This window comes from Taudactylus pleione, unplaced genomic scaffold (assembly GCF_031769625.1).
Source record: "Taudactylus pleione unplaced genomic scaffold, aTauple2 ptg000333l, whole genome shotgun sequence".
Taxonomy (NCBI): Eukaryota; Metazoa; Chordata; class Amphibia; order Anura; family Myobatrachidae; genus Taudactylus; species Taudactylus pleione.
In genome coordinates this window covers 7,446,725-7,472,578 of record NW_028284734.1, presented here as the reverse complement: position 1 = coordinate 7,472,578, position 25,854 = coordinate 7,446,725, and the positions used below count along the sequence as shown (strand labels likewise).

General features: G+C 42.2%; 1 protein-coding gene across 1 annotated transcript in view; it reads right to left on the bottom strand.

The window, feature by feature from the left end:
- The window catches only part of MRPS27 (mitochondrial ribosomal protein S27), a 113,788-nt gene that overhangs the window by 58,155 nt on the left and 29,779 nt on the right, over nt 1-25,854 (bottom strand). Inside the window, exon 4 of the mRNA XM_088443697.1 lies at nt 22,408-22,466. Coding sequence (XP_088299823.1) covers nt 22,408-22,466 — 59 coding nt within the window. The remainder of the gene's footprint in view (nt 1-22,407; nt 22,467-25,854) is intronic.

Sequence of the window (25,854 nt, the reverse complement as noted above, 5' to 3'; positions counted from 1 at the left end):
TGGACTACTAGGCCTCCTGAAGCTGCGGCCTTGATTTCGGAGATATGGCGCTGGGCCGTTTGACGTCACCTCCACTGTGCTCACAGAACACCCCTGCCTCTCTCCAGGTTAGGCTTGATTCTTCCTGGGGATCGACAGGGGCCGCCATTTTGGGACACAGCCTGTTCCTCGCATTGTGCCTGAGTGCTGCCTAATGAGCCTCTATCACCATCTGAAATGTGCTCCATGGCTCTCATAACACCTGCCTGCTTCTGTTCTCAGTTTGGTGACTGACTGTCTGCCTCCCATCTGCACCCTCCTGTAATTCCTTCCATCCTCATGCTGTTCCAGTGATATTTCGCTACCCTCACTCATGAGACCTCTGCAGTTCATACCTTTCTGATGAGACCTCTGCAGTTCATACCTATTTGATATAAGAATTTATATCACGAAAACCCCCGATCCAGGGCCTGCTGGAAAGCTCTCGGTGGCGTCCACCTCCATGACTACCTCTCCATCCGCCCTGCAACTAGTCTGGACCCCCCTGCTGATGCTCCGCTCACAGTCCACACACTTCACCAGATGCGTCAGGCATTTCGGAGAGATCTCACTTCCGATTTTTCAAGCCTCTGTTGAGGTGGCGAATATAGGCGACCGCACTAACAATTTGGAGATTAAAATGCAAGAATTGGTGTCTTCCCACAATCTTATTACCTCCCATAATTCGGTTCTGATGGAACTAACAGCTGTTAAGGACAAACTTGCTGACTTGGAAGATAGATCCAGAAGAAATAATGTCAAGATCAGGGGTGTTCCAGAAACCGTGTCTAATGATGACCTCCAGGACTTTGCTCTGACTCTTTATAAAAAATGATTACCTTCTGTGGAGGTCCGAGACTGTTGATTGATCGCATTAATTGCCTTCCTAAACCCCACTCAGCCCCTGGAAGCTCCCCCCGAGACGTCCTACTGCGCCTTCATTTCTTTCACATTAAGAAGAATATCCTTAGAGCTGCACGCTTAGCGGAAGATACGGAAGTTCTAAACAATCTCCAGCTATTCCCGGACCTCTCGATCCACTCTATAAACAAACGCAGAACTTTTCAACCCATCACAAAAGCACTTTGTGATAATGATATGCAATACCGCTGGAGTTTCCCAGTGAAGCTTTTGTTGCGTTAGGATGGCTCTACATTTGTGAAATCGTCCTCAGAAGCTGGCACCAAACTACTGTCAGAGTGGAATATCCCTGTCTCTATTGCCTCGTCCCCTCAAGGCCCCTTCTGCAGTCGGATTGGTCCCAGGTGGGATTAAGATATTCCAGATTATCCTCCTTGGATTTCTCAAATGCTTTTGGATTCTAGCTGGCTGAGATGAGAGCGCTTTCGAAATGGGTCGCTAATCGTTACTTTATTACAGTGACAGTACCTGCTGACGTTCAGACCCTTTCTTTGGGAAATTTTTTCATTTATATTTCTATTCAGGTGTTTCGCTCCAAGACGCTACATACTGAACTCCTCAGTATTTACAGTTTATGGACCCCTGTGTCCTTATAGGTCTGACCTATTTTACTGCATAAATTACATGGTTGTATTGTTCTCTTCTCATGTTTTTTCCCCTCATTCTGCTCTTTTTGTCATTATAAGTGTGGTTTTTATTTTCCCAAGTAGATTTTGGAAAATAATGTGAATTCTAACGCTGTGATGTTTATTTTCTTCAGTTATACTGGGATTCTTATTCATTATAGCATGTTAAGATTATATTTTTCTGTTTGTATTCTATATTCTATTTTATAGAAGGTCTTATGGGTGGGTAATGGAACAGTCCACCTCCACTTGTTAACCATTTTGCCGTATTTCTTTTGTCATGGCAACTACTGTAGCCCGATATACTGGGCCTTTTGGTTTCCCTGTGTTTTTGGTTTTTTCTTTCCCTTGTTTTATGTAACAGGTATATCTAGGACCCTTTTTTCTCTGTACTGTTTTTTAATACTCTATGGTTAAGGTTTTCTCCCTAAATGTCAACGGGCTTAATTCCCCACATAAGTGGTGGATAGCCCTTTCAACTTTTCATCAACATAAAGCGAATATTGTGGCCCTGCAAGAGACACGTTTCTCCTCTGTGGTGCCTCCTATTTTTAAAGATCATAGATACCCCTTATGCTACACCGCTAATGGCCCCTCTAAACTTAATGGTGTTGCCATTCTGTTTCATGTGAATACTCCATTTGTATTACATTAAAAAATTGAGGATAAAAAGGGACAGTTTCTTATTCTTACTGGCATTGTTGAGGAAGTCCTGTTTACCCTGGTCTCCCTATATGCTCCCAATTCCCGCCAAGTTCCTTTTTTTTCCGAAAAACTTTTGAAGCAGTTTCTAAGGTCCGCCAAGGAGCACTTATATTGATGGGTGATTTTAATTTGGTTCTTGACCCCAAATTAGATCGATCCTCCCCACATGGTCACCCTTTTTCTCCTCGTGATGTAGGCCCTTTACTTGCTTTTAAGAAATTAGCTCTGTCCAGTAATATCCCTCCTTTAACTCTCCAATCTCTGAAAGGGCGCTTCCCTTTTATTTGTAAAGATTCTTCTTTATCTTTCCTGGGAATTTCTATCCCCTCTACTATTCAAAATGTCCACAATGTTAAATATGTCCCCTTATTGACCCAACTGACATCTCTAGCTACTGCCTGGATGAATCATGAGGTCTCTAGGTTGGGCCACTTAGCGGCATTTAAGATTAAGTTATTGCCAAAACTGATGTATCTATTCCATGCTATCCCGTATGCAATCCCTCATAAATGACATCAGATGAGGCGGTTGATGCTCTCTTATGTGAGGAAGCGTAAACCTCCCAGAATTACTTATAGCCGTATGATTCGCTCAAAACCACAAGGAGGCCTCGCACTCCCTGATGTATCTAGGTACCATGAAGCAGCCCTACTTTCCCAATTATGTGATTGGTTTCTCCCCCCTCACTCTAAGCCTTGGGTGGATTGGGAAAGTGCACTTCTTCAGGGTTTCCCTCTGCTGGACCTTCTATGGTTACTCCAACAGCTTTGTCCACTACTTTCATTATTCCCTAAGACTGCCCTCAATACCCTAAAAGTGTGGGAACATTTCTCTCCAAGCATTAGAGAGATCATTCCCCAACCTCTATAAGTCCTACTAGAAACGTTTGGGTATTGACACACTTTCAAATTTCTTTTTTCTCTGTCTTCTATTTTGCCATTTACGGACTTTTGTGTTAAATGTAAATTAGGTCCATCAGCCTGGTTCTACTATCTCCAACTAAAATACTGGGTTGCCAGATGAATACTGGTCCCACTATGTTTCAAACGCCACCAGATCAAGTTTTAAAAGAGATTGTTTAGATCTTTCTCCCGAGGTGTAATATCTTACTGGTATTTATTATTGTCTCCCATTGATCTGACGATCAAATCCCCTATCCAGCTTCAATGGGAAACAGATCTCCAACCTTCCTTCACCCTTAAACAATGGGAGTCTATTCATCTCTCTTCCTTCTCCCTATCCAAATGTACTACTCATACTGAAATGCATATTAAACTCTTAAACAGATTGTACTTGACTCCTTCCAGACTACGTAAGATATGGCCTACAGTTTCTAAATTCTGCTGGTGTCTGTCATTCTGATGGTACTATTTATCACATTTTTTGGAAATGCCCTGCCCTACGTCCTTTCTGGTCGGACGTATTTACTCTTATAAAAGAAGTTTTAGGTCTTACACAACCCCTGGACCCTTCCCTAGCCCTTTTACACTGCTACCCTGTCATTGCTACCAAATCTTCTCGTTATGTCCTTGGTCAGATTTTAATATCTGCTAGGGCTACTAAAGCTCAATATTGGAAATCCCCTTCTCCCCCTCCATTTGCAAAGGTCATAACAAACGCAATTCCATTTCTAAATGGGCACAAGGGACGCTGCTTACTCTGTGGCTCCATCTCCTCCTATTGTGAAGTGGTATTCATGGCCTATATAGGTCATAGATGGTAAATGTGCACCCTCTACACCTTTCCCACAGAGTCCATCCTCCCCTTGTAATCTGAACAAGCCTCCTTCGGGAGATTCAGATGTTTAATTTACTCATTTGTTATATATTTACAGATGTAATATTTGTTTGATGTCCATAGATGTCCTTTTACCTTATACTTACTTGTTTTCTTATCCTACTCCCCATGATATTCCCCTTTTCTTTTTTTCTGTATCCCTATCATTTTATATATTCAATAAAAATGTATTGATGAAAAAAAAACAAAAAAAAAAAACTGTTGGCCCTTATTTCAACATCCATTGAGAACTCTAACCAGTCCATTTGATAAAGATAAGCTAATCTAGGTAGCATTAGAGATATAGAAGGGACATCAGATTACACCTACTGGGACAGTGTGTGTGTGTGTGTGTGTGTGTGTGTGTGTGTGTGTGTGTGTGTGTGTGTGTGTGTGTGTGTGTGTGTGAGCAAAATAGTACCACCACGAGGATGCATGTAGAAGGGGATTGAAGATTCCCCAAAAGCCCACTCAGCACTAATAGAAAAGACTAAGCAAAGGTCACAGACTATATAATCTTGGACGGCCAACCAGAATTCCTGGAGTTTAATTGCAGGACCACACACAATACAGGAGGTCAGCATCGGGTAACTTACATTTAAAATAATTAGAGTCAATAGAAGAACCCATAATAAATGGTAGCCTAGTGGTGTAATAAGACCGGCGGAATAGTTTGTAATGCCCTTTCCCTAACAATTTTGTGTATAAACTTATATGTATTGTTCTTTTGTGGATCTTTTAAAATGTGAGTGAGTATGAATACACCTGTGCACCTGCTGGGTGAACTGTGTGGGGTCGTGAAACATGAACTGTGTGGGGTCCTGAGGACAGAGTTTGAGAACCTCTGATCTAAACAAAAAGCATGGGCAGCACTGATCCCTTTACAGCATATTTGCCTATTCTCCCAGAATGTCTGGGGACACCCCCTGAATTTTGGGGAATTATTCTGGAAGAGCAGAGTACCATATTTAGGTGGCACTGCACAGCAGGGACTGGACCATAATGTAACTAATCTCATCACCCCCCACCCGCACCCCCAGGAGCTCCCCACCGTTCTTTATTCTCATGAATGTCAGTTTGGTCATCAAATGTGTTTAGCAGGTAAACTATGTTATAAATCAATGTGGATCCAATGAAGGAAACCAACATCTGAGCACTGAAATAAGAGCGTGGTCCTTAACTGATTGATGCGAAGATGAAATGATAAAGCTGCAGTTCTGGCAATTTGTTAAGCTGCTCAAGTCAAGCAAAGTGGTGACAATGTAGAAATAAAACGGACAAGCGCTTATGCCATTAAAGTGAAAAAAGAAAACTGAAACCATACATCAATAAAACAGATTAAAAACACTGTTTATGATTTAAAAATCATAAAATGCATAAAACATGCAAAAAATCAAATAGAGATAGATAGATATATCTCTCTATTACATGCTAATATATCAGCCCCACACATTGCGGTAATATTTAGGCTCTTTTAGGGATGTGGTATAGCGTGGGCCTGTACAATAGTGACTGAGTGAATGCAGGACCAGACAGGCTAGAACAAGCGGCTGTTCTGGCCCTACCATTACATTAGTGTCCCTATGGTGTTCAGCAGAATAGCACGGCTTCCTCTCACGCTGCGACTTCTGTGTTCTATATACAGTGAGGAAACGGAAGCAGCTGGGGGCCTTCAGCACTTGGAGATCAAATTATCCTCAGTCTTTAGGTGTTGCTCCAACACGCTTCATAAACTGTACTTTGTCAAGGATCTTGATTGATCTTGTGCTCCGAAAAAGCCTCTGATGCTCTTTTGAAAGTAGAGAGGGGGCCTTGGAGAGGCGGACAGGGAGTGACCACCCACATTTAATCTAAGGAGAAAATGTAGCAGGGTTTCCAAAGAGAGGAGAAGTTGCCCATAAGACACCAATCAGCTTCTACCTATCAATTTATAGAATGTACTTGAAAATGCTAGCTATGAGCTGATTGGTTGCTATGAGTAACTTCTCCACTTGTCCATTCTTTAGGAGGCTTGAGAAATCTCCCACTATGACTACTTAGTAGTCATTAGATCAGAAATGGGTGTACACTGTACTCTCCCCAGTGAGGGTTAAGTGGGGGAGATCTGCAGACTTTTGGAGTGCTTGTGGGATCTAAAAGGCATGTGTCATCTTGTAATCTGCCCTCCCTTCAGCACCAGCAGGTCAAAAGGTACACCGAATGACAGGTAGATGGGGGTTTGCATGTGATACAGGTATAAATAACAAGTACTACAAAAGCAATCAATTATGTCAGATCGGGACAAAATCTCTAGGAAAGGTATGTTATAAATTAGGAGCCAACAATTTTAAAATGTGTCTACAGAAACCGTTGTGGCAAAACTGGCCAAACTCCACTGCACAGCATGTTAACACATTAAAACCATTTACTGTAGTTGTGAAGCGCAAATGACCTGTATATTATACTAATTATGTACCCTCAGTACTCTAATATACCAGTAATTTTGGGGTGCGGGCCCAGCAAACTCACAATACACAAGTCAGTGGCCCCACCAGCATATTATTACACCCAGCTAATGTTATACCAGCTTCAGATCCCCTCCATCAAAACAGACTGACAATGTGACATACCTCCCTTCCACCTGCAATTATGGATGACTTACACAAAGATCCTATGCCATGACTGCAGCCATATTAAACAGAGACCTGGTTATAGGGTCCAGCAAATATGGGTGATGCAATTAGATTTTTATGTTGGTTTCTGCCCATACTAGATGCAAACTTCATAACAATATACAATAAAAAAATATATATAAATATAGATCAGATATTTGCAGTTTAGAAAATGTGGATTAATACTTGTTCATCATATGGAATCCACTTGTTTCCAGAAGTCATCTGTTACGTAATGAAAAGATGGAAGATATCACGGCCTTTGGAACCCCATCTAGACACTTTCTTGTTGTCCAACCTTTACCACTGTTGTTCCAGAGCTGCTGAATAGAACCCCCTCATTCCACTTCCACCTAGTCCCCACCACCAGAGCCAGTGACCAGGAATGATGTGCCAACACACACAGATAACAGACATGTGGCAAAGGTACAAAGAAGTGCATTTCCAATAGAATTGCGTGTTAAGTGGAAGCGCGCATACATGCGTTAAGTGAAATTACCTAGTGATATGCGCATTCATTTAAGATGCGGTAACAAAATTGTTTTATGGCGGCTAATTGGATTCAGCCCTATATCGTGTTATGTGTTTCTCTGATTTCATAGGGTTATAGTCATTTACAGTGCATTGGATGTCAATTAAAAAGTTGTCCAAAAATTTTTGAAAACATTAAGAGTCTTTAGCGCACACAGCGCTGTACATAAGTATATAATTGTTTTTTATCTAACTTGAGAGATACAAGAAGGCAGTTTACACAGAAAATACATAAGAGGAAATAAAACTGGAGAATAATTTAGAGTAAACAGCAGTAAAACCACATGGCTGAGGGCCCAGAGGTCTGAGCCTCCCGAGACCTTTACTATAGGACATGAAAACAGCAGAAGATAAAAGAAGTATAAACATGCAAAATGCAGTTGTTAAAAGGTTTCCAATCTACACTTTGTCTATTCATTTGGGTGCTTCAGGAATCATAATTATGCACTTTTACAGAATTATAAAGGTGTACTATACACCCCCCCCCCCCCAAACCTGGAGAAACTAGGGCATGTAGGGAGTCAGTGAAAGTTACAGGAAGCTTTTCCAGATCAGATGAAATGCTTTTAAGCTGAATGGAGTGATCTTGCTGCAAACGCTGAAGAAAGCAGATGGTAAGGAAGAGACTTTCCTGTACACTTCACTTTCCACATGTAGAGGCCCTTTAGTGTATAATATCACCCAATTATAAAGAGACAGATGCAGTCTAGACATGCAGACTCCCGTTCCCAAAAAAAGGAAAAAGCAATTATGGTTAAAAAAAACCCACATAGAATAAGCCTCCATCGAGGAATCTCATAATACAGAGCTACAAACACACATTTGCCTCAGAGTAAAGAAGATTAAAAAAAAAATAAAAAAATTTCTCTAGCAATAAACGCTTCCAATAAATCGGCAAGATACCTTTTATTAAAAAAAAAAAAAAAAAGTTGTATCTGATCTCATTTTTTCCCAAGGTACATTACAGGAGCAGCGTGTGAATACAGATACTGTAACAATGACAACTAGGCAGCAGGACCTGTGATAGGCTCTGCACAATGAAGAGACCGGTGGGGTGAGCTGTTGCTATAGTAACTGAAGAGCGATCCCCCCCCCCCCTTACTTCCACAGTCCCAGAGCAGGCCGAAAAAAACCCTCTAATTTACAACCTACACATGCATTAATTATATGAGTCACTCAACTCCCTGGTCCGTGCAGCAGGCCCTCGCTGCTCTTAGGTAACAGAAAGCCTACTTATGTGTATGGGAATGAATTCAATTATATTCTGCCAATATGGTCCCAAGTGCATTGTGGCCCTACAGGGTGACGCAAGGGGGGAAAAAAAACAAAAACAACAACAGTATTTGTAATCAGGGGTCATAAACAAGAAGCAATACTGTGATCTGTAATCCATCACAGCACTGTACTGGCCACTGAAATATCTGCAGCTTCCTAAGTGATTCAGCTGTTTGATCCCTGCTTGACACAAATAAATTATAAATGAAATAATGGATAAGAGAGGATATATCATTAGGGCCACTTTAATCTTAGAAAACAAATAAATATTTTAAGGTTTTTAGGCGTAACAAGCACATACATCTACCCCCCACACCTTGTACAGTGCAAAAATGTAAACGTTTAAATGTGAATAATATTTAGACTGTAAGCTCCAAAGGGGCATGGACTGATGAGAATGATTCAATCTTCTTTGTAGAATGCTGAGTAATACGGTTGCACAATATTAAAGAATATAGAGCTACAGCGTCTGTCGCTCAGTATGACGGGAAACACAAGTGTGATATTCTGCCAAGCGACAGCCTTGGACATTCCTGCAGTTTGCATGTATGATGAAGCACACAGCGACTAGTCCAGACAGAGGGAAATACAGGTTTGCAAAAAGGCTGTTTTTAAGACAACATTCCGGCTAATGGTTGCTGTAGGGGTGTAAGGTATAGGTTATATTTACTCGCAAACATTTCAGTTTGGGGAAATTGTTCCCATTTTTGCAGCCTCACAAAGCATTCGCAATAGTTCAAATCACACTGCTTTATTAATAATTTGTGGTCAGAAAGATAATCGTGTAAATGGCAAAATGCTCCCTCTACAGATGTGTTCATTCACCTATGCTTTTTGCGCCATATTTCACGGGGCGCCTGACCCAACTTAGACTCTCCGCCATAGGCAGCGAATCCCGTGCTTATATTTGTAGTGCCAATCATTTGTACAATATACTAAAGCTGGCCACACACTAGGCCAACTTTCATCCAACTAGTTGATTGGTTGGAATGAAAATCTGGTAAGGAATGGGAGTAAATGATGATCAGCAATTTGCTCCAAAATGCCAGAAAACAGATTAAAATGGTCATCAGACAAGTTTATTAATGTTTGATCGAAACAATTTGTTCAAACAACAGTTTTTGTCCATTTTCCGGCGTTTGGGAGCAAATTGCTGATTGTCATTTACTCCCATTCCTTACCAGATTTTCATTCCAACCAATCAACTAGTTGGCTGGTTGGATGAAAGTTGGTCTAGTGTGTGGCCAGCTTTAGGGGTCTAGTTACTAAGCAGTGTTAGGAGACAGAGTGAAAAGTGATAAGGTGCCAGCCAATCAGCTTCCAACTGTCATCTCACAGGCTGTGTTTGAAAAATGACAGTTAGGAGCTGATTGGCTGGCACCTTATCACTTTTCACTCTGTCTCCTAACACTGCTTAGTAAATAGACCCCTTAGTCTGCTAAGTAAACCACTTCCTTTGGGACAAAAAAATCCTAAAACACAGTAACAGAGGTTACTCAAACTATGTAATTTTTCCTGAATTCTGGTCTTAATTTGCCATTAGTGTACTAAGGCGGGGAATTCAATTAGCTGCGGTAAATTACTGCTACTAATTGATCCCTCGGGGGTTCTTCAATGGTCCCCGATAGCAGTCACTATCAGGGATTTTTTCTCCACCTGCCCGGAGGCAGACAAAGCAAAATCCCTGATAAGTCACTTTTTTTGTGTCCGTAATTGCAAAAACAAATGTATCCGGGAACTTACCCCGGATCCTATGCGTTTCTGCCAAAAAATTGATTTTTTTTTTGTGCAGTAAAAACGGGGTAATTGAATTTGCCAGGGGAAAAAAAAATTTTTGGTAAAGTCCCGTGTTTAGCATACAAAAAAATGATCATGTGTAATTGAATTCTCCCCTAAGGTGATGATTTACTGGTGGAAGCAGAAACGCCCACAACTGCGTCCATTGGTGGTTGCCCATCTGTACAAATGCCCTTGTGTACATCCGTATGTCCCAATGTGCAATGGTTTGAGACATCCACTTACAGCATCTGTACAAAAAGTAATACTAGCTGGGTACACACTAGACAATATGCGGGTAGCTAGTGACATCGCTCGTCAGCCCTGCAGTGGTAACAAAACAAAAAAAAAAATCGCTCCACTACATCTGACATTAGCAGTGCATCCACCTTTGAATCACTAATAGTGTACCTAGTACTTTGCATTCGTATAGCACATTTTCAGAAAAGTCGCGAAGTCCGTGGCACTCTAGATGGGGCTATTTGGCACAACTTGAGGACAGGTGTACCTGAAAATATTTGTAACAGTGTTTGCTGGATAAAAGTAAAACACTTTGCAGAGCAGCATAAAGTGTTTATGAATCTTATCTGCAATCTGTGTTACCGTCTGGAACTAATTAGCTACCCCCCAGCCTGGAGACCTGGGGGCTGCCCAATGCAGCCGTATTTTACCCTTTTTTTTTTACACCATTATCTGGGGAAGAGGGTGAAGTGCAATGAGATTGGGACCAAATCAGAAGCTGCAAATATGGCCACTGCGGCTTCTGACTGGTCCTCCTGCTCACACCTTAAGTAGTCATGCACATTTAAAAGTAGTATTTCTTTCCATCAAACCATACAGGACATTTCAGAGAGATAACACATTAGGGTATAACTGTATTCGCTTTGCCTATCCATGCTTTAAAAAAAAAAAAAAAAATGTAAAATTTTTTTTTTTTTTTAAAAAAGGATAGAAATGTTGTATCAAGTTCGCTGTGAAAAAAGAAACATTTCTATGTGCTTGGTTTAATCATGCTTCAGCGTGTAGTTACAGAGTCGGCACTGTGTGCCTCAGTCCTTTGTTTCTAGCTTATTGTGCTGCCCTGTTTGGTGGCTGGTAAAAGCACTTTCTGTGCTGATTGCCGTGTCCTACCAGCAGACCGGCCTCCAAGCAGCACAATAGCCCTCCAGTTTAAATAGAATTAGCTTTCCTGCTTTTTTTCCTCCTTCTTTAAGTAAACATTGAGTAATGCATGACATAATGTAATTTGTGTATGCGTGTTTCCCTGACACTCTTAGCCCTTACACAGCACAGACAAGCTGCATTCAAATAAAAAGCTTTTTGTATGTGTGGCACGATCTCGCACTCATTTGTGCCAACAGAACAGATTCATTAGACTGAACCATATACTAAAGTAGAGAGTGAGGTTGCTTCACACTGTTGCAGTTTGTGGGAGAACTAAAGCTGGTTCTCTTACATGTTTACAAAGCTTTAAAGAACAAAAAACACAGAAGCCCCTTAAATAAAATGCTTACTGTTATGTTTTTGTTTACTTGTTATTTTGTAATATTACATTAATGAAACATATTGTCTTATCTCCATCGCTGCTCCGCCACCTGTTCTGTCCCTTTAGTCCGTCAGCAAAACTCCATCCTGCCCAGGACTGTCCTAGACAGTGTTCCTGAACATACCCATGGTGCCTGGAGGAGCCCCGTCCCATATGTAAACTCCACCTCTCATGCTCCATTTCTCCAAGAACAATTGCTAGTATGTTATATTCCTAATTTCACTCCTGCTCCTTCATATTCAGGCAACGTTTTCCAGTCATTGACAAATATCCCCGGAGAGTTTCCAGTTTGAGAATAGTTATGTTGGGAAAAAAACAAACAGCAGCAATGCATTATAAAGGATAAAGCAGAAGAGTACAACAAGGGAGGTAAGGGGAGATGTAGCATACAGTTACAGTAGTGTGTGGAGTGCACATGTATTAGTAAGTGTATGACACGTGAGGCATGCTAGTATTCATAATCAACTCATTGTCATTGTTTAAATAACTCCACTAAAATGTTGTAAAGATAAAACCCAAAGTTTTACTGTTGTCACCGATATCCCAAACACATGAACTTGCCATTGCCGTCCCTAGCTCAGTGATAGGCAACTGGATACACTGGAGCTGTATAGGTGGCTCTCTAACCTTCTAAAAGGGCCAAGCATTACCATTAATCTCAGCTATACTGTAGGTTATATCTATACATTTAATCAAAGAAAGAGACATTAACTAAAATAACATATCAGCAGTGTGTTACAAGCTAAAACAATCAAATCTGAGAGTAGATCATATAGTAGCTATGGGCTACAGGTAAAGGCTCGGAGGGCTTCCAGTTGCCCAGGACTGTCCTAGACAGTGTTCCTGAACATATCATTCATAAGGGCTGGAGTACATAGATATATAGTGGTTTAAAAAAAAAAAATACATATGTCCATCAAGTTAAATCTTTCATCTTCAAATACCCCCATACTTGCCGACTGTCATGTTTGGTACCGCAATCGCATCATTGTGGCCCGACCCCTGCTACACAGAGCCAGAGATTTCTGCAATTGTAAAATGTCGTCATCAAGTTGCCCGTAATGCCCACTTCACTCCAAAAATGGGCGACAGCAGGTGGCACTGAGGGGCTTGGCAGGAGTCCGGGAGAGTAGGCAAGTATGAAAAACTCTACTTTATTCAGAGGAAGGCAGAACAACAACACACAAAAACATAATTCATTTGACTTTAAAATGGAAAAAAAAATCTGTCCTGATTCCTAGTGGTAATAAGACAATTCCCTGCATCAACACACTACAGGTTGAGTCTCCCATATACAAAATGCTTGGGACCAGGGGTATTTTGGATAACGGAATATTCCATATTTTGGAATATTTGCATACCATAATGAGATATCTTGGGAATGGGACCCCAATATACACACAGAATGCATTTGTGTGTTATATACACCTTATACACACAGCCTGCAGGCAATTTTATACAATATTTTCAATATTTTTGTGGCTGAAGCAAAGTTTGTGTACATACAGGATATTCATTAATGTTTCATATACACCTTATACACACAGCCTGAAGGTAATTTTATACAATATTTGTAATAATTTGTGCCTTAGACAAAGTTTGTGTACATTGAGCCATCAAAAATCAAAGGTTTCATTATCTCAGTCATGTCCAAAATGATTCCGTATTTCGGAATATTTGGATATGGGAGACTCAACCTGTATATTGTACTTTAAATATAAGAAGCCCTGTATTTATTATTCAGTTTCACTAGCCATAACACTTCATTCATCTCCCATTCAGGTAGAAGAAATCTAGCAGATCACTTTCTATGCTGCTGAATAGAATGAGCAGTGACGAGATGGAGATTAGTAAGTGTTCTGTCTGATATCTTTTTGTTGTTCAAATCTAAAATCTTCAGATTTATGAGAAAGATGAAACAAGAAAAAAATGCTGAAGATTTTAGTTTACCGTTTTATTTTATGAATAGTTGCAATTTCAGCTTCCACCATGAGAAATGCATTATGTATTACTATGAAGTCATAAATAAGTGATCAGCTTGCAATGCACAAAACACTACATACGTAAAATCTGTAGGTTTGCTATTACAGATTACACAAAGGCAGCTCACTGCACAAATATTAAATAAAATAACACAGCAAACTGAAAACGTCAGAATAATTTATCAATGTACATGTTCACTGAATAAGTACAACAGAGTCCCCTGGTGGACAAAAAGAGTACAGTTTACAAAATATATTTCAGGTTGCCAATTGCCAAAAAGGTGAATAAAATGGCCAATGCTCAAGACAGATAGAAACAAACCTGCTCAACTGGCTCCTATTAGACCTAGATATAAAATGGGTGATGTCATGGCAACAGTTAGACGGTCAACCTGAAGCCAGTATGCTTGATGGCCAGTATTAATGAAGCAATATACTCAATTATAAACAGGGATTATATTAACGGTTTTCTGTGTGTGTTGAGTAAGCAGATTTTGCACGATTCAGAGTTGTACGCTGCGAGCATCGAGAACGCAGCTATTGGATCACTTGAGACACCTTAGGCCATCTGAGTAACTCTCAGGTTACTCGGATGGCTGTCTCAGAATCATAGCCGAGGCCAGAAAATCTGTGTCGCAGATTAGACGCAGACCCTGGCCTCGGCACTCCAAACACCCCCGTTATTGGGAAAGCTGGCCGACCCCCCACACGCCCTGCCCCCAAACGGCCGAAGCCCATCATTCAGTCTGAAGATTTGGGAGATGAGAGATCTTGCAGTAGAAGGCGCCAATCTTCTAACATCGGAGTAGTACGCAAGCCATCGGGTTTGCATACTCCGCTGAATTTGGCCCATTGGCTTGAGAATGGTCAAACTTGAGAATGGTCAAACTGTTTCATCAGATGATGTAAAATTAAAGAGTACTGTTGCCTATACAAATAGTAGCTGCCATTTTGTGCTGACACAACCAATGTTGGCAAGAATGCAGATAACCAATGAAATATCAACTAGAGATGAGGCATTCGGTGGTAACAGGGTCAATACACCACTGATTTCTAGTCAATTGATAGACCGCAATCTTGTAAATATTTTTAGGGCTTACAAAACGGCTGCCTACACTGAATGTAGGAGATACTTTAACCGCTTAACTGGCGTGGTCGCATGTAATGCAACCAGAGCCAGAAGTGGTTCGACTGGCAAGGTCCCATCACATGCAACCACACCAGCCCGCTCTGTCCCCCAGCTTTAACAGAGGAGATCCGTTCTGCTCAAGTGCAGAACGGATCTCCTCTGTCGCCCCGAAAATGGTGCAGCAGTCTATGACCACCAACATCATGCGAACGCCACTTTGGGGCACATGCTCTGAAAGTAAAAGTGCGAGGAGGGGAACATAGGGCCTGATTCAACAAGGATCGCAACTGCGATTACGCACGCAATCGGTCGATTGTTGCGTTCTGCGCATGCCTCGCAGTGCACGTGCGCAAACACTCCACTGGGCTGCTACGCAGACCCATCACAAAGTGGTTGACAGGTAATACCGTTTGTGGGGCGGGGGGGGGGGGTCGGCTAAATGCAGGCGTGTCAGAGCTTTTGAACGCTGTTGTGGGGGCGTGCTTAAATTATCCACCATACGCGGCCATACGAGCTATCACTGCGTACCAGAAGGTTAGCAATTCTTGAGTAAGGTCAGACCTTGCAGTCTTGCTAAGTATTACGGATGTGTGTAAGGTAAGGTGGGTGTCCTTCTCTTGTGCTGCGTATGGCATAGCGACCGCAGAGGATTAGCATTTGATCGCAGTGAGACTGTGTGTGTAATCGCTACTGCAATCGCAGCTACGATCGTTGCTGAATCAGGCCCATAGTGCAGAGATCAGCTGCTGTAAGGGGAAACTGATGATCAGCTGCTGCAGGTGGGACTGATGATCAGCCATGCAGAGATCAGTTGCTAAAGGGGGGACTGATAATCAGTGAAACATGGGGAGGGGGGTACTAAATTCGGCACCCATTGTCCCTGGGGTTGAGGGTGGGAGTTCTTGCACAGGCACCTACTACCACTAGGAGGGTGGTAGTTGTTATTGCTGGGGATCTTTTGACACTGGGGAGGGCTATGTTTGATGGGGTGGGGGGTGGAACGTTAAATTACAACGGGGGCCTATTGGCAGAGGGGTTGGGGGGGGATGCAAAAAATCCCATAGGTTTATTTTTTTAACTAAAATTTAAATATATTAAAAACATATATTTTTAAACTTAAATAAAAAAAAAATGACAATTTCTGTGCGGTTTTTACAGAAAAAAAAAATGGTCAGTTAAGTGGTTAAAGAGTACTCACATACTGCAAAAGAACAGTAAACCTAATGACCAACTTAACATAATACATAAATGATCACATTACTTAGCTTCACTATTCAGCAACTTAAGAACAAAATGTATTAGCCTTATAAATAAAGGTTCATTATAATGTCCATGCAAGAAGACAAGGCAGCAGGAGTAGGATATCACCTTCACTGGTTCAGTTCATGGACTCTGATGGTACATATCTAAGGAAGTCACATAAACAGGGCTGTGTGCAGTTTTATTTATTCCATATTTCCTAGTGATATTTGTAGATTATAAAAATATTTGATAGAGTTAATGCCAGAGAACTGCTCATTGAAAGTGCAATGCGTTAGAGAAAATAAACAGTAATGCATCTACACGAAGTGTGAAATCTTAGCTACTGTATAAGAAGAAAAATCAATTTAAATAACTTTTTTCCCCAAGTCTCTATTTCCCTAAAATGACCAGCTTAGCTCCAGGTTTGTACAGAAGGAGGAAGGGCATAGCGTCACTGAAAGGTTACTGCTCAGACTTCAGTTAGACAATAGAGTGTAGTTTCTGGAGGCATCATCAAGTCGTGGACATTAAAAATAATTAATAGGAAGCCGGTCTCTCCATGCCTCGTACATTGCGCGTCTGTTTGGCAGTCATCTCACGGCTGATGGGAAATGGCAGCAATACCAGAACTGTAATGTTTATTAATCAGTACAATGGATGGGTGTTGGTCTTGTACTTACCCTGCACTATATAAATCAACATGAATATCACACGCTTCCCCAACTGCACACTATTTTCAAAATGATTAAAATGAAGACTTTCACCTGGAGAGGAAACGTAATTGGGGTTCCGTTGTTCCCAGTGTTATTTCGGTTGCACTGTCACAATTTTGCTTGCAATGCATTACCGTCAAAAGTGAGCAAACGTGGTCCGGCAAGCTTAATAAGCTACGACCACGGAAACGTACAACTAGTAACCCGACTGCAATGTTAAACTGAACGTTATGTTATGATCCGAGATTCCCACTTACAATTTTCTCTAGCCTTCACATTTTATTGCGGAATTTATTGGCACTTATAAATAAATGACCATGAATAATAATAAATAATATTAATAGCAGAACAGCACATGCCAGACCATGATTATAGGCATATAAAAAAATGTTTCATCACTAATTGTGACAAACAAGGTTTAAGCTTACTTGATTTGCACATGATACTCTTTTCATGGCAGAAGCTCTGATGTGTGAGAGGAAAATGTACTGATCACTATATAAATCTTGGAGGCGGGAGTGGGAGGAAGTAAACAGTTGGCAGGAGGGGCGGCATACATTTGTTCAGCGAAGTATGGCGGGCGGGAGTCTGAAGGGAGTTGAGGTCAGATGTAAATGGAAGAGGACTGAGTGAGGGCTTTGTAAGTGAAGGCCTTGTATCGGGTTCTGAAGGGGAAGAGGAGCCAGTGGAGGGCTTGTAAGAGGAGGCAGATGTAGAATGTTTGGAGAGGAAGATGAGCCGAGCAGCAGCATTGCAGACAGATTGGAGGAGTGGAGAGAGGTAGGAGTCAGAGAGGCCAGATAGGAGGTGGTTACAGTAGTTCAATCTGGAGATGACCACTTGAGTGGATGAGGGTTTTAGGAGCATCCTGGGTGAGAAAGGGTCTGATTCTGGAAATATATTTGAGACTGAAACGGCAGGAATGCAAGTGGTGCTGAATGTGTGGTCTGAAGTAGAGGGAGGAGTCCTGGATAACGCCAAGACAGCGCACTTTGGGGCTATAGGGGATAATTGTGCAGTCAACTGATAATGAAATTGTGGGTAGTGTAGTTATACGGGAGGGTGGGAAGATGATCAACGCAGTCTTAGACTTATTAAGTTTAAGAAACGGCTGGGATATTCAGGAAGAGAAAGCAGAGAGACAGTTGGAGATACGAGAGAAAAGAGGTCAGGGGAGGAAAGGTAGATCTGAGTATCATCCGTATAAAGCGGATATTGGAGGTCAAATGAGCTGATGAGTTCATCTAGAGAGGGACATATAGAAGGAGAAAAGGAAAGGTCCAAGAACAGAACCTTGGGGAACACCTACTGTAAGAGTAAGTTGGAGAGGAGTGATGAGAGGAGACAGAGCAGTCGGTTAGAGATACCTACAGGACAGCCAAGACAGGGCAGCGTCACGTAGACAAAGGGTTTGCAGGAGGAGAAGGCGGTCCACAGTGTCAAAAGCAGCAGAGAGGTCGAGGAGAATGAGCAGAGAGTAGTGGCTCTTGTATTTGGCAGCAAGGATGTCATTGTTGACTTTCATTAAGGCAGTTTCAATAGAGTGGAGAGAATGGAAGCCAGACTGAAATGGGTCAAGGAGGGAGTGGGTCAAGGGGGGAGCTGGAAGGCACAGATGAGGGCAGACTTCCTCTCCAGATACAGGGGAGAAGGACATCAGAGAGTTGGTAAGATGGATGGGGAAGGGTGGTCTGGGAAAGGATGAGCTTGAGTGCTGAGGGACTCGTGGGATATGATGTCCTGAAATATGGAGTCAATTTTATATGTAATATAAAGGTTTATGGGGACCTGCGCTTACTCTGGATACTGTGCTGGCCAGCTGCGGACACTCAGAGGTAATCCAATTCTCTGTATGTAACATGTAGAAAAAAAGAACTTGCGATACTGGGAGTCACCCGGAAGTAACAGACTACTAGAGTGCACAGAGGACTATAGAGTGTGTAAGCACACACTCCGCGAACAGCAATTCCCACCACTGGCTGGATTATTGCCACAAGACTCCTCACCATCCAGGTGAAGTTGAGAGGCGAGCCACGGCGGCAGACGGCCGGGGACCACGTGATCACACAAGAGCGTGGGACCCGGAAGTATCGCTGCGGCAGGCACAACACATCGGGCTGATTAGAGTGTGTGTAACCGGGCACACACTCCAACCAGAACAGAGGGACACAGACACGGATCAACAAGGAGGAGACCAGGAGAGGACACATGTTAAAAGGAAAACAGGTTAAGTTGATGGACCGGAGAGCACGGGACACTGCCCCTTCAGAGTGCAGCACCGAGTGGACTGTTAACATTACTAACTGTGCTGCTTATGGACTCGTTAGTATTTCCCTATCTTATACTCCATTTTTTGGCTTAATATTGAAACCTAGTGGTCATCTTGATGATACCTATAGTGGAAGCACTGTGACTCCATTTTTACTGATAAATACCACAATTACTCATATAAGTTTGTATACGATTGTGATAATTAGCAGATCATTACTGCACACACAGTAGGTGTGAGCTAAGCCCAGGCACTATTACTTGTCTACTTGATCTTAGATGTAAAGCAGATGTTAATGTCAAGGGCAGAGAGCAAGGAGGGGAGGCGAGGAGGGGGTGGGCAGAGGAGAGAGTTGAAAATGTCAAAGATGCCGAGGTTTTGAGTACCGGGAGGATCATAGTGAAAGTGGCTATAATTAAAAACAAAAAATTATTATATATAATCTTCTGCTTTGCTTGAGTGAATGTGAATTCATACACATTCATTTCTCACTTGCATTAAAGTAAAAAACTGTGGCCTTGACCCCACTTGTCCTTATCGCTACGTAAGCAGGAGGGAGGATGTCATGCTTGGGACTTCTAGACACATTAGGGGATGTACCAAATCATAGATAACACATTTTGGAATCGAATCAATTGCAAGTAATACCAGAAAGAAAAAGCACCCATTTGACACACTTATAGTAGCCCTGATGTTGAGTATTTTTGTATGCAGCCATATAAGGATGCAAACAAAAATCCCCTATTACAGGGCGAGCTCTGAGAGATTTGGTGTGCCATTTCAGGCATTTCCCAGCCTTCACAACTGCACATCAAGGGCACTGCCCGAAATTGCACCGACCTCTCTGTATATTATTTTATCTCACATAAGATCAACACTAAATGGGATATTTAGCAAATATTCTAAAGAGGACAAGTGGAAGTGTTGGCACTAGCAACCAATCAGACTGTAACCATCATTTATCTAGCACATTCTATAAACTTATAGCTACAATCTGATTAGTAACTATGGGCAATACAATCATACACTGACGTCAGAGCATGCGGCTTGGCCGCTACGTGTATAAGAGACACGCTCTGCCTGCCTCTTGGTCATGAAGCATAATGATATAGCGTGCACCTGCAGATGATGGGAGTACTTGAACCTGTGAAAACTGAACAGTCATGGGGTGCAGAGGCCACCCAGCCTGCACCTGCTGTCCTCCTCTGGATCTGTCTTTTCATAGGACCGTTGTGGACATGGGGCTGGAATTCTGGGCACAAGCCTATGATCGGTTTGGGACTGTGAGATTGTAGTGAGCATCAGGTTGTTAATCTGGAGACAGGATTGTAATAACGGCCATGGAACGGTATTAAGCATGATGGTGGGTCTGCAGTATAATGCCACAAGAGATCTGGGTCCAATTTTCATCACAAGAGTTTAGTGTGGAGAGATGTATGCATTATAACCTCAAATGTGCGGGGGTTTTTATAGTAAAGCCATCAGAAATTATGGGATAAATATAAAAGCCTGCGGACTGCAGACATCGGCGAGCTACGTGTACAACTGCCTGATGTTTTAAAGTAGCAGTCAGTTAAAAGGAAAAATTAACCTGGTTTTGCCTTTTAAATGACTGCTACTTTAAAACATCAGGCAGTCTTGCACGGTACTCGCTGATGTCGGCAGTCCGCAGGCTATTACATTTACCCCTATATGTCTCTGAGGCCATCCATACTAAAGGAGTACTAGAATGCTGTGAGCTACAAAATATTACTTGTACATAAACTATAGTCCTGTGTATACAGACTGAATAGAGACAGTGCTCTGCATCTAATAATCAAGCTGATCATCAAGTCCATAACAGTATCAGCGCAGCTGTGCCACAACGTACATCTTTCACCAGGCCCTCGTCATTAGCAGGATAAAGGTAAGGTGCAGGTAGAGTATAAGTAAATAATTGGGGTTTTGAATAAATAAATAAAAAAATTTAAAATCTCTATTTGTTTATAGCAGAATTGAAATAAAGGCACATAACTACCACACAAGAAATTATATACTTCATAAATAGTGTTAATGTAAAACAGTTAACCAATCTGTGAGTGAGTGTGATCACTTAATCTTGCAAGAACATTACTAGACAATTGCAGTTTGTTAACATTATTATGGATTATGCTGGTAGATACACATCAGAAGGACGTACAAAAAATTAGATGGTCACTGTGCAATCTTCTGAACGATGGCACGATATATCATGTACCCAATGTATCCCGTCTCCTGTACACACTGTGCAATCACAAAGTACATCACTGGCAGTTCAGGCAATGTCTTCAGAAAAAAAAGATTGGGCCAATATATCTTGTGCTCTTCCGGCTGTGCATATACACTGCACGATGTGCACCACATCGTTCACGACATCTTCCCATCTGACGCGCAGCACATAAGATGTGAAGATGCGATGAACGACGCACGTGAACGCGTGATTGAGCTTTCACATTATCCAATGTAAAAGATGTTGCTCCAATTTGCCTCAAGACAACAAATCCTCCAATATATCACCGCTGAGTACACATCAGAACGATGTTTATGTTTTTTGGAAGGATATATTGGGCGTCACAAACCACACAATCCAGTGTAAGACAGCACAATATACCCATCCATCCTGCATTTACCTGCATGCGGTCGTCAGCAACGTTGGCCCATCTGACGAGCAGCACATCAGATGGGACAACGTCGCTAATAACACATGTGAACACGCAACTGAGGGTATCACACTGAGTGAATATGAATGATACATTGTTCCGATCCGCGACGTAACGATATCTCGTCCAAAATATCATCTGATGTGTACCCTGTCTGGGTTACTGGAGAATTTGTAATTTGTATTTTAGTTACTGGGGAAATGGAACCATGTTATCACCCTGCAATGTTTCACAATACATGCTATCAGGAATGAGACACCATCCAAACGGGTTGGGTACTGGATGCTGGCGCACGGTATTCCGGTGGTCAGAATCCCAATGCCGGCATCCGGACAGGGTTAGGATACAGACACCTGTCGGTAGTAACCTTGATTGCTGTATTTATTTCAATTATGCATTTAAATATATTTTTAGTTAACTAATAAATAACCTCTAACGTGGCAATAAATCATTTTCTAAATCAAAGACTACCGTTCTTTTATGTGCATTAGCGCTTTAAATGAATGGAGTAGGGAGGTCTTCTTTTGTGCAAAATGTATTTATCATCATCAAATAACGTTACTACTTACTTGTACAGGTAGTATTCAGCTAGCTCGATTTCTTCTCTGCATTTAATATTGTCAATAAACTAAGGAAATGAAATACAAAAAACACATTTTGAAGTAAATATCTCCAGGATTAACAGCATAGCAAAATTAAATAATAAATATTCCACAAAATATTGTACTTAAAGACAAAACAGCAATTAGCTCTGGATAATTTCATGCAAGTTAAATAATAAAAGCAAATGTTTCCTGTGATTCACGGCACAATTATGTTTTTTTTAGCAAATAATCCCAAAAATGTATCAGGTTTGCACATGCAAAACTTCAGTTGATTCTATTTCGGTTTACAATGTTGATCATATGTAGAACATGGGAGAGGTGATATCGCCATGCCAATACATGAGCACAAAATCAATTAATAAATATGTAATTTTTTTTCTAAATCAATTAAAAACAAAATATATGTAATGTTGAAAAGGATATGTCCACCTTTCATGGACTTCATATAAATTAAATACAGACACAATCATAAGTACACAGTACAACATTCAACACAAAGCACCATCTGCAGCATCCAAATCACAGTACAAAAAGGGTATGTGTGTGTGTGTGTGTGGGGGGGGGGGGGGGGCAGGTGTAGATTCCGCATAAGATAAGGAAGAAGCTGTTCAACATAATATATTTTATATATATATATATATAAATATATATATATATATATATATATATATATATATTACACACACCTGTATAAGATAGTAGGATAATGGTGAAATGCCAACAATATAGGATTTTTAAAGTACAATTGCAAAAAAATTATTGTGTGTTGGCGGGGCAGCCCGAGGTTTTGGGTATACAATGTACACTTGGCCGAGAGATTTTTGCAGAGGGCAAATAAGACAAAAAAAGAAAAACCTTTTTGGGGAGCAAGCTTTGAGAGTATAAATAATAATAGAATATTAAAAGCAGAAATCTTTATTATTAATTTTAAAATACTGCGGGAGAACTTCCAGTCTGAGCTCCGATCCAGATCACTGGAACAAACCTTTTCAAGGCTTCTTGCAGCCTCCATTTAGCCCCTCTACACCTCTCCACGGTCTGGTGGCACTACATGGATTGGTTTGTCACCCCAACCCCGCAGCTAGGTCAGAAGCAGGTGCACCAGGAGCAACATGGCGCCAACCGCAGGTCCCGGATCCTGTCTCTCCGGTCCCTAAGAAACCTGCTGCAGAGGCAGACAATATGCCACCAACTCTCGGGTATGACGGTCATCGGATTCCCCTGTCACATATGGAGAAGCAGTAGAGGCAATTGAGACAGGCCCCACTCCTGTCTCAAGCGGTCAATTATATTACACAGCAGATACAACAGCTGTCACAGAGGGTCTCACATAATGAAAACCAATTGGGAGCGGCCATACATGACGTGGAGGGACTTAAGCAAGCTGTAAAGAAGCTTACATCTGAAAATGATCAGATATACAACAAATTGGATGACATGGAAAATCTTTCCCGTAGAAACAACGTAAGACTAGTGGGTCTCCATGAATCTGTAAAAGGGGCCTCTCACACACTCTGGCCCTGATTCAGAGCCGGACGCTCTGACAGAGAGCTCGCTCTGAATCAGGGCCGGCCTTCTTGTTTTTTAGAACGGCCTACTGGCCGCTCGCATAGCTGTGGGTGACCACCCACATCTATAGCGAGCGGCCAGGATGATGGTCGCGATGGTCAAGACCATCGCGACCATCGGGCCTGCGACGAGACCCTTGCAGTAGGGTCTCGTTGCCGCAAGCCCCAGAGAGATTTCGGCTCTAACAGAGCCGAAATCTCTCCCACTGACATCATTCGTGATGTCAGTGGAGCCGCCCCCAAATGGAGGCGTTCACATGGGAACGCCTCCGTTTGGGCAGCCAATCCCCTGGCCTGCCCACCAAAGAGGGCGTGCTGTCACTCAACATCAACAGCACGCCCCCTTTGGTACGAGACCCGGAGCGACGGATTGCCCGTCGCTATCTGGGTCTCGCGCATGCGCTCTGGGCCACCATCGACCCGGTTGCGAGCGCTCATCGCTTGCGGCGGGTCTGAATCAGGCCCTCTGCGTAAGACTCTACCCTCTATATTAGGGATTGAACAAGAATGCAGTGACTTGGTCATCAAAATGGTGCATAGGGTTGGTCCCCCCCTTCCCCTAATAAACCACGTCCCCGGGGTCACCCTGGCGTTTTGGTCGGCATCTCGCCGCATGAAAAATTTGACTTTGGAAGGTCATAAGCTTTATATCTTTCAAGTGGAACTAACTGGCCCGTAAGGCTTTTTCGCCTATTTGTTCGCAATTATACCAAACAGAAGGCCGCAAGTTTGGTCTATTGTACCTGGCTCGTCTTCGCATCTATGAAGGATCTTCCCATAAAGATTTTTCCTCTCCTGCTGATGCCAAAGCATATTTGGAGGATTTGCAGATATCAGTGATCCCCCACCTGCTGAAGTTCACTGAATAGTCACACTGATCGATGTTCACATATGATTATAGGGCGTAAATTTACTAACAATCGAGATAGGTTGAGATGACCATCTCGGGTGATTTATTGATTTTTTTTTCCCTGCTTGCAAATTTACTAAAGGCAAAGTCGGGTGAGTTAGAGAGAGATTTGTCTCATCTCCCTCGTAAAACTCGGGTGAGATAGCAATCTCGAATCAAATCACCATCGGGCCAAATCGGAAGTACTTTTCACCTAAAACATACATCTCTCAAATTTACCCAAAATCGGGATGACAAACTCTCTTGCAAAATCACTTTTCAAACTCTCAACCCCCTGAGCTGCGAGATGGTCAGAAACATACACAAATCATTGTGATTTGTGTATGTTTCTTTCTGTAACTGTAAAATATAGGGATAAATTGTGAAAAAAAAAAAAATTACGTGAGGTCCCCCCCAAAAACACTAACCAGCCTTGGGCTTGCCAGCCTGTCCAGGTTCTTAACAATTACAGGGAAAAAAATGTTTAGGGATCCCCTGTAATTTAAGAACCAGCACAAGGCAGCAGGGACAGAGCTGGTTTTAAATATATGGTGATAAAAAATGACGTGGGTTCCACCATATATTTAAAACCAGCCTGGACCCTTTCTAATGGGGGGCTGATGCCACAGCCAGGGTTGCACTTTCACCGGGCCCCCCAACCGCAGCATCAGCCCTGACTGTTAATCAACCCAGGCCAGGGATCCCTGGGGAGTTGGTGACCCCCCCCCCAATAAAAGGGGTCACCCTCTCCAGGGCACCCCTGACCTAGGCTGATTGCACGGGGCTATCCCCGCCATCCCTTGGTGGTGGGTGGCGGGTTGATTGTGTAGACTGGAAGTAGAAACAGCGGGAGTCGCCATTTGGCTCCACATTTCCTACCATATCTTTGACCACTACTCTTAAATCTTTTGTCAGACTTGACTTAAACAACTAATTTCTGCTTCCTACGTCGAA